The 15,664-nt window shown below is 37.4% G+C and overlaps 1 protein-coding gene across 1 annotated transcript in view; it reads right to left on the reverse strand.

Moving 5' to 3' along the window:
- Positions 1–15,664, reverse strand: part of LOC124606154 (aminopeptidase N-like) — a 191,009-nt gene that overhangs the window by 32,765 nt on the left and 142,580 nt on the right. The window contains exons 14-15 of the mRNA XM_047138119.1: positions 13,242–13,397; positions 1,612–1,690 (exon numbers count right to left, since the gene is read on the reverse strand). Of these exons, the coding sequence (XP_046994075.1) occupies positions 1,612–1,690; positions 13,242–13,397 (235 nt within the window). The remainder of the gene's footprint in view (positions 1–1,611; positions 1,691–13,241; positions 13,398–15,664) is intronic.

Raw genomic sequence — 15,664 nt, forward strand, 5'->3', positions numbered from 1 at the left:
AACCAAACTGCATGCCTATGTAGTATCGCCTCAGTTGTGCGACTGGATTCATGATTCCTGTCAGAAAGGTCACAGTTCATAGTAATAGATGGAGAGTCATTGAGTAAAACAGAAGTAATATTTGGCATTCACCAAGGAAGTGTTATAGGCCCTCTATTGTTCCTGATCTATATTAACGACATAGGAGACAATCTGAGTAGCCATCTCAGATTGTTTTCAGATGATGCTGTCATTTACCATCTTGTAAAGTCATCAGATGACCAAATGACTTGCAAAATGATTTAGATAAGATATCTGTATGGTGTGAAAAGTGGCAACTGACCCTGAATAAGGAGAAGTGTGAAGTTATTCACATGAGTACTAAAAGAAATCAGCTAAATTTCGATTATGTGATAAGTCACACAAATCTGAAGGCTGTAAATTCAACTAAATACTTAGGAATTACAATTACAAATAACCTAAAGTGGAATGATCACATAGATAATATTGTGGGTAGAGCAAACCAAAGATGCATATCACATTCATTGGCAGAACACTTAGAAGGTGCAACAGGTCTACTAAAGAGACTGCTGACACCACGCTTGTCTGCCCTATTCTGGAGTATTGCTGTACGGCGTGGGATCTGCATGAGGTGAGACTGACGGATGACATTCAAAAAGTACAAAGAAGGGCAGCTCATTTTGTATTACTGTGAAATAGGGGAGATAGTGTTACAGACATGATATGTGAATTGGAGTGGCAATCATTAAAACAAAGGCGTTTTAGGTTGCGACGGGATCTTCTCATGAAATTTCAATCACCAGTTTTCTCCTCCGATTGTGAAAACATACTGTTGCCACCCACCTACATAGGGAGAAATGATCATCATGATAATGTAAGAGAAATCATGGCTCACATGGAAAAATTTAAGTGCTCATTTTTCCAGCGTGCCGTTTGAGAGAGGAACACTAGAGAGACAGCTTGAAGGTGGTTCATTGAACCCTCTGCCAGGCACTTAATTGTGAATAGCAGAGTAATCACTTAGCTGTAGATGAAAAGGCGTGAATTATGTTGTAATTATAACTTTCAGTTTTCATGCTGTAAAATTCCTGATAAACAGAAAAATTATATTTACAACCAAACTGAAAGTGTTTATTTGAAAACTATTTGATGGCTGAATGCCTATTTGTAAACTTGCATTACATATGATGTGACATAATAGTTAAACTTAAGTTTTTTTCACTATTGTAGGTACCCTTCTGTACATGGACAGCATATCACACTGTATAAATTTATGTATGTCACACATTCTGCATCACTATAATGTATCTTGCAGATGATGTGTGGAACAAGTAAACAACTAAGCTACACCTCCTTCAATTCTAGGTTCAGAGGCTACTCCTTCCAAAGTCAGTCATTCCTATTGCAGCAACAGAGACCTAGACCACAACTTTTATCAACAGAGTATAAATTGCAACATCATACTGTGCATTCTCCTTTAGTGAAATCATTGTACTACAGACATTATGCATTAGCTATTATGTGGCTTCTATGACAAAACAAAGCATTGTAATACCATTAGTATAGTAGATGACTACGTTCTGAATGAGATATTATTGTTTTTGAACTTACTTTATCAAGTAGGTGTCGGTCACAAGTCGTACGGATGACGTCAGTGAGCAGCTTCCTGATTGTCTTCTTGTCAATGTATCTGCACAGAAAAAAGATCATGCTCAGTAATTCCTCCTATCAGTCTGGTGCCTACTGAACTGGAGCATAGAGAGCACTTTTTTCATTGCTATGCCTGACTACTTTTTTCATTGTTGTGCCAATGTAATAATTATTTTAAGTTTGTTGAAATGTTTAGAATATTTTTGTATAATTTAACAGTGTTATAATATTGTGATCAATATCCAATAAGTGTCATTCAGATAGATTACATAATGGTAAGACAGAGATTTAGGAACCAGGTTTTAAATTGTAAGACATTTCCAGGGGCAGATGTGGACTCTGACCACAATCTATTGGTTATGAACTGTAGATTAAAACTGAAGAAACTGCAAAAAGGTGGGAATTTAAGGAGATGGGATCTGGATAAACTGACTAAACCAGAGGTTGTACAGAGTTTCAGGGAGAGCGTAAGGGAAAAAATGGCAGGAATGGGGGAAAGAAATACAGTAGAAGAAGAATGGGTAGCTTTGAGGGATGAAGTAGTGAAGGCAGCAGAGGATCAAGTAGGTAAAAAGACAAGGGCTAGTAGAAATCCTTGGGTAACAGAAGAAATATTGAATTTAATTGATGAAAGGAGAAAATATAAAAATGCAGTAAATGAAGCAGGCAAAAAAGAATACAAACGTCTCAAAAATGAGATCGACAGGAAGTGCAAAATGGCTAAGCAGGGATGGCTAGAGGACAAATGTAAGGATCTAGAGACTTATCTCACTAGGGGTAAGATAGATATCGCCTACAGGAAAATTAAAGAGACCTTTGGAGATAAGAGAACCACTTGCATGAACATCAAGAGCTCAGATGGAAACCCAGTTCTAAGCAAAGAAGGGAAAGCAGAAAGGTGGAAGGAGTATATAGAGGGTCTATACAAGGGTGATGTACTTGAGGACAATATTATGGAGATGGAAGAGGGTGTAGATGAAGATGAAATGGGAGATATGATACTGTGTGAAGAGTTTAACAGAGCACTGAAAGACCTGAGTCGAAACAAGGCCCCGGGAGTAGACAGCATTCCATTAGAACTACTGACGGCCTTGGGAGAGTCAGTCCTGACAAAACTCTACCATCTAGTGAGCAAGATGTATGAGACAGGCGAAATACCCTCAGACTTCAAGAAGAATATAATAATTCCAATACCAAAGAAAGCAGGTGTTGACAGATGTGAAAATTACCGAACTATCAGTTTAATAAGTCACAGCTGCAAAATACTAACGCGAATTCTTTACAGACGAATGGAAAAACTAGTAGAAGCTGTCCTCGGGGAAGATCAGTTTGAATTCCATAGAAATATGGGAACACGTGAGGCAATACTGACCCTACGACTTATCTTAGAAGCTAGATTAAGGAAAGGCAAGCCTATGTTTCTAGCATTTGTAGACTTAGAGAAAGCTTTTGACAATGTTGACTGGAATACTCTCTTCAAATTCTGAAGGTGGCAGGGGTAAAATATAGGGAGCGAAAGGCTATTTACAATTTGTGTAGAAACCACATGGCAGTTATACGACTTGAGGGGCATGAAAGGGAAGCAGTGGTTGGGAAGGGGGTGAGACAGGGTTGTAGCCTCTCCCCGATATTATTCAATCTGTATATTGAGCAAGCAGTGAAGGAAACAAAAGAAAAAATCGGAGTAGGTATTAAAATCCATGGAGAAGAAATAAAAACTTTGAGGTTTTCCGATGACATTGTAATTCTGTCAGAGACAGCAAAGGACTTGGAAGAGCAGTTGAATGGAATGGATAGTGTCTTGAAAGGAGGATATAAGATGAACATCAACAAAAACAAAACGAGGATAATGGAATGTAGTCGAATTAAGTCGGGTGATGCTGAGGGTATTAGATTAGGAAATGAGGCACTTAAAGTAGTAAAGGAGTTTTGCTATTTGGGGAGGAAAATAACTGATGATGGTCAAAGTAGAGAGGATATAAAATGTAGACTGGCAATGGGAAGGAAAGCATTTCTGAAGAAGAGAAATTTGTTAACATCGAGTATAGATTTAAGTGTCAGGAAGTCGTTTCTGAAAGTATTTGTATGGAGTGTAGCCATGTATGGAAGTGAAACATGGACGATAACTAGTTTAGACAAGAAGAGAATAGAAGCTTTCAAAATGTGGTGCTACAGAAGAATGCTGAAGATTAGATGGGTAGATCGCATAACTAATGAGGAGGTGTTGAATAGGATTGGGGAGAAGAGAAATTTGTGGCACAACTTGACTAGAAGAAGGGATCGGTTGGTAGGACATGTTCTGAGACATCGAGGGATCACCAATATAGTATTGGAGGGCAGTGTGGAGGGTAAAAATCGTAGAGGGAGACCAAGAGATGAATACACCAAGCAGATTCAGAAGGATGTAGGTTGCAGTAGGTACTGGGAGATGAAGAAGCTTGCACAGGATAGAGTAGCATGGAGAGCTGCAGCAAACCAGTCTCAGGACTGAAGACCACAACAACAACAACAACAACAACAACAACAGCCAATAAGTTATTAATTATTCAAATTGTTAGTTGATTCATTAACAAGAAACTGAAGGAAGGAAGTTGGTCCAAAAATTTCAAAAGAGAACAGGGTGTAAGAAAACAAAAAAATAGGAAAGAAGACCATCTGCAATCAATTTCAGCTGCTGAAAATGCATGGTATTAGATAATCAGAATCATAGGAAATGCCAAGCCACACAATTAACCCCTTGACCGTGCTGTTTGTTGCGGCAAAAATTTCCCAGTGGTAGGCTGTTGTCGGCCACTGCAGCGCTGCTCAGGCGGGGAGTTTTGCCATCTAGAACTGTTCCCGCACATGTAATTCTTCCTGCACCTCTAGTGCTTATTGTAGCGGCATGTATTTGACACGCTTATGTGTGATTGTTATGAGGGTAAGTGATTATCTAACAGCTGAATAGCTAACAATTCAAAGGTCTTCACAGTAGTAACACTGTTGTTGAAATAAAAATTATTTATTATTAATTTTTATATTCTGAGGAACGGGTTTCATAGTAGAGCTAAAGGAAACACAGTTTCTTGAAGAATATTTATTAGAAATTACTCTATGTATGGTATAGCTCCAAGCATGGTATTGCACACAATTCAACATTGTGCTCTTCACAATACACACGTGTTTCTCTTCTTATTTCTTTCCTGTTGATGTCCAATTTGCTGCAGCACACTCAGCATTTTCATATCGACGCCTTCTTGTTTTTGGTAGGTGGAATGTGTATGGGAAAGTGACGGCCTACCAAAAGTGTTGGAGCTGAAAATTGGCAGGGGTGTCCAACGTTACTGTGCTGAGAGGACAAAACAACATGTGCATTGTATTTTTTTCAGTACACTTTTGATTAGATGAATTTGGAAATCGAGTCAGTCCAATTTTCCACCAAGTTTCTTATATATAAGGTAGCAACTAAGAGCTGTCACATCTATGAAATGGCGAAACTGCTTCATATAATATTTTCACAAGCGGTTTCTTGTGGCAGTATAATTTGTCATGTACTAGTCAGCCAAATCAATGCTGCCCATTCTGTCGTTGTATTTCAGTGTAGCTTCAGGCTTTGTTTTAACTGTTCTCCTCTTCTCAGTATGTTTCAGTTTGTTACTATAGGTACTGGATAGAGTGTACACATCTTTTTTATCTCACCATCAACTGTCCTCTATAAAAGGTCTTAACTTGACCCTTCTCGAGTTTTCCCTCCCTCAAAGTTGCTGGCATTTATTTTCTGTTCACCATAACTGTTCCAACACAGTTAGTGCTTTTAGATGCAAGAAAATCTAACAGCTAGGAACTTGAATAGAATTGTCAGTAAAAACCTTATATCCCTTGTCAAAATACCCTTTAAGTAATGACAAAACAACTTTTGATACTGTAGGATATTCAGTATATTGTGGCTCAAACACTGTGTCTTTTCCTGTGTAAATGAGTTCTCCTTGGAGAAATAGCAATGAAAACAATGAATAGAGTTCTCTATTACTTGTATGTAGCCACTTGTGCACACAAGATTGTTGTTTCAATTTGTCTTCGTATGAAGTTTTAAATTGTTTAGCATATTTGTTTGTTTCACTTGATATAATTGTTAACAAGGTGTCATCAAAGAAGAAGGTAAAAATATTCAATGGATCTGGAGGATTGTTGAAACTAAGTTTTACTCCTGGAGTGCCTGCGAAGGGAAACTAACTCCTATCACCATTACATTTAACTGACCAAGATCTTGAAAAACCAGTGTCAGCAGTCAGCACTTCTTCTGCGATGTCCTCTTCCACACTTGAAGTTTCTGTATCACTATCACTGAAATTGTCATCACTGTCTTCTCCACCGCTCGAAAAACTGTCACTAGACCACTCAATATCGCTTTGGCTTAATAATAGTTCAATGTCTTCATCACACAAAGACGAAGAAGATATGTGCTTCGACATGTTTGCATTGGAAAATTCTACTGTCCCACAAAATATATTGTTTCACTGAGAAGACCACCAGCAACCTCCATTGAAAGAACTTTACACTGTGTAGAGTGACTCTAGTGGCTGATATAGACGTCAAAATTAATTTCGTAGGCAGCTGACTGCATGCCTGAGTGCCATTCGTCAACCACGTACCGTAGCGCCAATAAGCGGCTGAACTCTATTCAACAAGCACACCCAGCAAGAGAGCATAGCTGGACGAACGCAGTTCATCAGGCACTATGACAGTGCAGCAATGGCTCTTGAGCCCAGCTCGTCAAGCACAGTCGAGGGGTTAAACATCATGAATATTGCTGTGAAGCAAGACACTATAAATGAAGATAACGAAATAGAAAAGAAAGTGTTTTCCTGAAAATAAAGTGGACTCTTCTGTATGGAAAAGAAATTAAGCTAATTTTGTTGAGAATGAAAGGCAAAGAATATAGAAATACTGTGAGAAAGAAAAAAGAAGAACAAATTGAAATAATGAGAAACTATGGAAAAATAGGTCGACAATGCTCATCGAAATATTGTTGCAAATCAGAAAACAAGTGAATATGTTCTTCAATATCTGAGGAGAACTATAGTCAAATATTTCATATATTATGGTCAAATATGATTTGGGAACAATGGGAAATGTACTTTGCTATCACAGTTCACAGGAAATAAATTAAACAAAAAATCAAAGTAGGAGAATCAAGAAGAAAATATAGTCTTCAGTACAATTTATAAGATAATGTCTGAAATGAAGCATGCTGCCATCAAAGACTCTGAGAATACAAGATGATGTGTTACACGTGTGTCAAGTAAGGTTCCTTCCAGCTTTAGGAGTTGGCACATGTTCAGCCAGCAGATGAGTTAAATGGAGTAAAGAGGATAATTGTTTCAAAACACAAAGGGAATGAGAAGAATAGAATAATGGACTGAAAGAAAATACTCATAAAATTTTACATAAAATTCTTAAATTGTCATCCCATTATTACTGAGCATCTAATTTCAAGTATTATTTGGAGCCTCATTCTTTGTCATTTAGTGAATTTTACAGAGCATTCAAAAGTGATTTCATCAGCCATAATATTGAGTCAGCTGCTGGAGAAGATTCATTTGAAAAAGAAGTAAAAGAACATAACATCACTTTATTCTCTCCAAAGAAATAATTTTTATCTGTTTAATAATACTTTACAGAGTCAGTACAATTTATTTATTATTTATTGAATTGTTTTGTGTTTTAGTGACTCATGTTGTGAATATACGACACGATATAAAACATGTCAGTTTTCCAAGTTTGTTTCTGTTACATTCTATGGTATTATGTAAATAGTTCTAATCAATTTCATACTGAAGTATCTACAGCTTAAGTTCTATTTCAGAAAAATACATTTTACAGATAAATAAGTATATCAAAAAATTAATCTATTACAGAAAAATAAATATGTTTATAATAATAGATAGAAATGAACACAATAAAGGATCTGAGAATGTATCTGAGTGTTTCAGGTACATTGACACTATACATTGTGGTTCAGGAGCTCTTCTATAGTGTAAAATGATCCTTGCACTAGGAACTGCTACAAGTCTTTTTTTAAACAAAAACTCATCATCAGTTAAACATTTAACTTGTGAAGAGAGGGCATTAAGAATCTTACAGTCACTGAAGTGGACCTCTTCTGTACCATAATCAGGTTTGTATGCTCACAGTGGATATCATCTTTTCTTCTAATATCCTGACTACGGTACACACTATTAGGATTAAAAAGGGGCTTTTTTCCTTATGAAACACTTCAGGGGAACCTCTGTTGTGCAGTGGCTGTAAGGATTTTAAGTTCTTTGAAACAGTTTCTGCATGTGGCTCTAAGAGTGGATTCCACATGTAATTTTTATGACTCTTTCCTGCGCTCGTGGCTGATTTCCCCGAAGTATGACACTACAGGCCACAATGGCATGAAAATAACCACAATAAGGTGATTGAATGGTTTTCATATTTCTGTAAGAGCAAACAATGCATAAAGCATAAGTTGCAGAACTCAGTCATTTGCACAGATCAAGGATGTGGTTTTATCAGTTTAGTTTGCTGTGAATATGAAGCTCAGGTATTTTGAAGTACAATGTTGGTACAATGCTGGTCACCTAATGTTTCTCCTATCTCTTCATCTTTAGAGATGTGTGAAACTGAATATAGTTTGTTTTACTGTAATTAACAGAAAGATCATCTATGTTAAACCAGTTTACTATATCTCTATAAACCTCATTAGCTGACACCTCAATTTTGTCTAATGATGTACCAATATATAGTGTTGTGTCACTGTCAAAAATGTTGAATTTACAATATTCTCTGCAACGACATAGATCATTAATAAAAACAATAAAAAATATGGGGTTTAGAACTGTGCTACAAAATGCTCTGTGTCTTGGTAACCCATCCTGATGATTTTGAGACACCTTCTTGACTGTCCAGTACAACTGCCTGCTTCCTGTTGAAAAGGTACAAATCAAGACACTTCCTAGCTGCACAGGCATGCAGCTTTGGGTAAAAGTATTTGGTGACTGACACAACCAAACCATTTTGCTAGGTCACAAAATATTCCAACCATCTTAATTTTGTTGGTGACAGATTCCAAACATTGGCAGCAAATGAAAATATTGTACCGTCTATCAATAATGCTTCCTAAATCCAAACTGACTTTTGTTGATGATGTTATCCTCACTAAGGTTATTAACAAACAAACAAAATTGGCAGTAGTGAGGCTGGCTGATAGTTGACAGTATCTGCTTTATCTTCTTTCTTCCACAGCAGTTTTACAACTGCACACTTAAACCTTCCAGGAACTATACTTTACTTAAGTGATGCATTGAAAATATGCCAAAGAATTTCATTGCGCAAGGCACCAGCCAGCCAAGGAATGCTGAGTGAGTTTTTCCTTTTGTAATCCAGACTTCCACCAGAGGAGATGACTTCTCTTAGACTCCAGATTTCAGAATATGCAGCATAGTGCTGTCTTTCTCTGTCACTACCTGCCACAATGGCTACCAGGCTACCAACTGTATAGATGTGAACTGCCACCTCTCCTGCTTCCCATTCCTTTAGTTAGGCCCAAATACTAGACTGGCAGTCACCTTACAACTTCTGCCCCCCCCCCCCCCTCCCCTTCTCAAGTACGGTACCCTATTAATGAGAATAAATTCCAAGGAGGATAGTAGAAGAATACAAAGAAAAATGGAGGACTGAAAAGAGGACTAGAGAGGTGAATGTGGTACGGAAGCGTTTTGGTAGTAATACAAGCTTAATAAAAGATGAGACAGGGAATATAATAAGTGAAGAAAAGGGAATATGTGAAAGATGGTGCAGCTATTTTGATAGTCTCCTCAACCCTAGAATAAATATACCAGAGAATCCAACAGACACAAATGGGGAAGATGACCCAGACAACAACACTGCCCCACCAAATATAGAAGAAGTGAAAACTGCCATGAAGAAATTGAAAAACAACAAGGCGGCAGGGACAGATGGTATTCCAGCAGAACTGTTTGAGCAAGGAGGCAGAGAGCTGGAATGAAGCCTTCTGAAAATGCTCACCAGAATATGGGAAGAGGGTAAAATGCCCCAACAATGGAAAGAGGGTATCATATGTCCCATATATAAGAAAGGAGATAAGATGGAGTGTGACAATTACAGAGGGATCACACTACTTAATTTGGGATATAAAATATTCTCTAATATACTATTCGACAGAATACGCCTGATCATACGGAGGGAGATGGGGCTGTACCAATGCGGATTCCTTCTCGGGAAGTCAACTATAGATCAAATATTCACCTTAAAACAAATCATGGAAAAACCAAACGAATACGTGGTTGGCACACATCACCTCTTTATAGATTTCAAAGCACCCTATGATAACATAAATAGAGAGCAGTTATATCAAGCTCTAGATTAACTGGGAATCTTGAGAAAGTTGGTAAGGCTGATGAGAATGACAATGAGTGAAACAGAAAGTAGTGTAAGAATCGGAGGAATGATATCCAATACATTGAGTATTAAAAACGGAGTATGACAAGGGGATGCATTGGCATGTCTTCTCTTTAATGCCACCCTGGAGAAGGTGATGAGAAATGCAAACTTTCTGAATAGGGGAATGATCTTCTATAAATCAGTGCAGATACTGGCCTATGCAAATGACATAGATATAACAGCAAGAACCCAAAAAACAATGGAAGAGACATTTACAGCTCTTGAACAGGCTAATAGGAACATGGGGTTAATTATTAATGAACAAAAAACAAAATATATGGCAGCTGGAAAAGCACATAGAGAAAATATGCCAAATGGAATAACAATGGACAATTATATGTTTGAGAGAGATGAACATTTCAGGTACCTGGGCTCGACAGTTACGCATCTAAATGATACCTCCTATGAAATTAAGCAGAGATTAATACTAGCCAATAGAGCCTATTTTGCCCTAACAAGACTTCTATCCCCAAGGCTCCTCACCTGTACCACCAAATTAACCATGTATAAATCACTTATACGACCAGTGCTTACATATGCCTCTGAAGCCTGGACAACTAAAGAAATTGAAACACTTGATGCATCTGAAAGAAATCTACTTAGAGGAATTATTGGCCCAATCTGTGAAAGAGGAAGATGGAGAAGGAGGTACAACTATGAGTTGTATATCATATTCAAAGACCAACCCATAATAGGATAGTGAAATCATCCAGACTGAGGTGGGCAGGATATGTGGCTCACATGAATGATACAGAAGTACCAAAAAGAATATTACAAGGAAAGCCAGGAGGTCAGAGAGGACGTGGTCGACCAAGAGCCAGATGGGAAGATGGAGTAATCAAAGATCTTAGGAAGATGGGTTATAGAAACTGGAGAGTATTGGCAAAGCACCAAGAGAAATGGAAGGAAATTGTAGAAGAGGCTAAGGCTCATCATGAACTGTAGAGCCAAGAAAGAAGAAGAAGTTTTTGGAACAGTAACAAGATAATCCTCAGTTTTTTATTTGGATATTTTCTTTACCAAAGCACTTTTTCCCTGTTTCCTTCTTTACAAAATTCCAGATAGTTTGTACTTTATTGCTTGTTTTCTCCCTTCAAGGACATGTTCTGTGATGCCTGTATGTTCTTGTTAAAAAATTTATTGCTCAGATGGAAATGCATACTTTTTTTGGGTCATTTAATCTCTTGGCTGCTGCATGAAGCTTCCTTTTCATTCTACAAGAAATTTTGACTTCCTTTGTAATCCAAGATATGTAACCTGATTTAAAAAGGTTTTTTCTCACTGACTTTTTAGGGAATGTTTCTTCAAACAGATATCTAACCTCACTGTCAAATATGTTAAAATTTGAGTTGATATTGACAGCAGCATATTCAGAAGACCATTCCACAAGCTGTAGTTAATGATTAAAGTTTCACATGATGTGTCAGTTTATACTTCTCATATCTTTCCAAATAAAATTTACTTTTGATCTGATGGAATTACATTTTCCTTGAGACGTACATGTCTCAGGATCATGTCATTAGCAAAAATTTACTTTTCTCTTTACTTTTGCTTTATGATGAATAACTGTCCATCATCACAGAGAGGTCATTTATTACACTTGACAGTAAAATTATTATATGTGTCCCTATCTTAAATAATGATCCCTATCTTAAATGTTATCTATTAAAGAACTGGACATGCTTACCAGATGAAGAAAGAGAGGGCCAGACAGGAGAAGTCAAATGAAAAGTGGTAGCTGAAGCAGAAACATGTTGTATATTTACCATGGATGTACAAGCATTATAGCCGAGCCAGTGTAAGAAGATGCCTGATAGCTGCAGTGGGCTGGGCATGGCTGCTTCATATGTCTACCTCAACCAATCACGTAACATGAATTTGTAAATGTCTCTATGGCAATGCCTCAGTGTTTCCAGAGCTCTATAGAAGGCTACTGTTTTGCCTGCAGCCATCTGAACTTTGCAGTTGAAAGCTGACAACAGTGCTACCAGTCACCAGGGATCATCTTACTTAACTAGAGTATCTGCAGCCCAGGCCAGCACTTGTTATGTTAAACAGAAGCTGGCATATCACAGTTTCACTGTTTATAATTTAGTAGATAATACAGTGGTGTGTTTTATTTGGCATGGAGGATGAGGAGGATCAGACACTAATGTTTTTGCAACTTTCATTACAGACTTCTTAGACACAGGAATAAAATACTGTGATATTTGAAGCTAACTGAGACTTGTTATTTCTTATTGCTAGGGTGGCACTCAATCAGGGTCATGTGGTGTTACATGATGTCAAGTGGTGATCAGAGCTGTGTTGTCAGTAGTCAGTTTGTAGTTTGTTGTGAATACAGTGCTGCAGAATGGCTTTTTCAGTCCAACAAAGAATGTTTCTTGTTGAAATTCGTTTTCAGTGAAAATCATTTAAAATGTTAAATGAAAGATTCACAATAAAATTTCCAGAGACAGCAGCTCCTGCAAAAAGTGTTGTACAGAAATTGATCACTAAATTTAGAGTAACAGGTTCAGTCTCTATCACCAAACAACTGTGTAAAAAAAGTTTGTTTGCTGGAACTTGAATGGACATGAGATGAAATTGTGCCTCTGTATCAGAAAGTTCTAAATGAGTAGGTGACCGAGACATTATTTCCCAGCTTCATATCTGTCTAAGTATTCACAGAAATTAAAGTTGAGTTAAGAGGTTTTCATTAAGGCTTTTCAGTGACTCGTTCTTTCTATGATAATGGACAGTACAGGTTCTAAATCATTTATGGTATTAATTGTCTACTTCTTGCTATTCTACATACGAAACATGCCTATTGACACAAGAAAAAACTGAATCAAAGAAAAGTGGATGGCCTTACAACATTTTTTGCTTGTCTCCTTAATGGTTAGTGTTTATTTCTGTTATTTGTTTAGAGGGAGCAATCCTTCATATTCATTTTCCCTTAATTATTATTTTCCATATTGGTATAGGCTCCTGTATAAATAAGAGCAGTCCGGCATGCTCTGTTATACAAATGAGGGAAATAATGCAGGTTTATATGAACTGGACAATAGCCAGTACAGCCAGAAGCTCTTGTTAGATGAAATAACATGGATACAGACTCCACTCACCGGGAAAGCAGAACCTTTGGGTTGTCAACCAGGAACTCAATTGCAGCAGCAACAGCTTCTCTACGGTGCTTTCTTAGTGCTCCCTCCAGTAGTATAGGTAGGTGTCTCTGATGGATGCTGCCCTCTGTGCCACCTGCAGTCATCTGCAGCACGTGTCTGCAATAAAACTTTGGTCAGTGTCAGAACAGAAGCCAACCTTTACTATACAACCTTTATATTTGCAGTTTATAGTGATATTGAGAGAAGAGGAATAGGTATACAGATCAGAATACCTATAATAGCTTCAGTGGACGGTCGTTGCTTGAGTTTCTTTCTTCCTTCCAGTGTCCTTTATCAAGCCAAAGCCAGGTAGGGACTGGTATGGTAATACTTTGATTTCATGGCAAACTAATCATATCCATGTATAGGCTATGCGCTCCCAACAGAGAATGCCAGCTGCTCCCTGTGGAGGAATGTGTGTACTCATTCTGTCTGCATCTAGGGCAGCCGCATGGTCAAACGTGACATCAGTTTTCAAAGTGTTTGCCAATCATGTATCTGAGACATTATGTGGGAACCATCTCAGTATTTACCAAGGTTGATGTGGAAACTGCCTAAGAACCACATCCAGGCTCGCTCCTATCGTTAACCCATGAGGTGGATTCGATGTGGAACCAGTGTGCCTATCTCTTTCCTGGAAGCAGTTGCTTCAATGTGCTCAGCTATCCTTGTGGGTGTTTTTAATTTATTGGAATGAATTATGTCAAAATTTGCTGGCCATTTACAAGACTGTTAATGTATATGTCACACTGAATGAGTCTATAAAAAATGCCATATACATAAATCTATGCTGATTTACTGTTTCAGACTTTTCAGCACTGTCCATATTATCAGATGGCAGTAGTAATTAAATGCTAAACAAGTGACTCTTGATTTTATAATTCAAAGTTCATGCATCTCCACCTCAGCCAGTACATTGATATCAGTTCTGTATAAGTGTGTATCCAACTACTAAATGATTTTTCAAGTTATGCATGGCCTAGCTTCCTCATTTTGTTATCTATGTTTACCAGTGTTCTAAAGTGATCTATGTGGCATGTCTTTTACAAGGAGAGATTTGGTACCAGACCAAATCCCTCCTCCTCCAAGAAATTGCTTTGAAGTGTTGTGAATAATTATTTATACACTGAGTATTTACCAGAATTTATGAGGATATCCAATTTATTCATAAACATTTTATCTTGGTCAATAAAAATAAGTTTTAAAATAGTTATTGCCACATAGTTGTGGAAGCATAAATTGGCTGAACTACTTCTGAAGAGACTCTCTCTCATGCATGTCACAGAAACTAGAACATTTGCAGTATTTATTTATTTATTTATCCATCTTCAAACATTTGCATGAAATTGATGTTGTCACAAGTAATATAAAAAGAAAGCTTGTTGGACTGAAAGTTAACTAAATATCTTGTTTATGTCTATCGATGCTAACCAAGCAATTTCAGAAGGAAACAAACATCCATTATGAGCTGATGTGTGAATTGGTCTCCTGATGAAATATCATAGCAGGTAGTTAGTTGGTTATTTGCATTTTGCACAGGTCATAACTGCGATCGCTTGCTATGGTGTGAAATGAGTCAGTTTTAGTAACATATTACACTTTCTCAGTATTAAAAATGTCAAAGTTTTGATCATTCACATGATTTCTTCTTATGTTATGGATTTTTTAACATGAAAACAGCACCTTATACTTTACTACATTCAGATTTTACCTCTCTCTCTCTCTCTCTCTCTCTCTCTCTCTCTCTCTCTCTCTCACACACACACACACACACACACACACACACACACTTTTAAACACATAATACACACAATACTACTATACATTCAGAAATTCTTCTTTAGAATAGAAGAAATTGTCAAGCAGATTGATTTCAGTTTGAGGTTGGATTTAATAATATTATCTATTAAATTCCTTACATCACTGGATAGGTGTTCAAATATTTGTATAGCTGAGTACCTGATTACACTGCAACACAAAGGCTGAGTGATGGATAGGGTAAGTCATTTTTCCTTCTAGTATTATATTTGCAAATGAATCTTACTGTTTTTTTTCAGACTGATTGTTTGTTGACAACATACTTCATAAGGGAGTAAATACACTGTGAGGCTGTTGTCAGTTACCCAGTTGATCAAAGAGCTGTCTGTCTACAAGAGGTTGTAGAACGCACATTACATATTGTAGAAAACTTAAAGGGGGAGACTGGCACAAGTGGTAAAATACCAGTGGTCACAGGTGTCAGAGGGATGCCTTTTTTAGGATAGGGAAGGGGGAAAGAAAACGAGTTTTAAGAGAGATTGGCAGACACACTCAGTTTGAGAAAACAGATGAACAGGAGTCAGATTTTATCATACAGCCTCCATTTAAACAGTGTTTAACAGAAA

Source organism: Schistocerca americana, chromosome 3, assembly GCF_021461395.2.
Source record: "Schistocerca americana isolate TAMUIC-IGC-003095 chromosome 3, iqSchAmer2.1, whole genome shotgun sequence".
Lineage (NCBI taxonomy): Eukaryota > Metazoa > Arthropoda > Insecta > Orthoptera > Acrididae > Schistocerca > Schistocerca americana.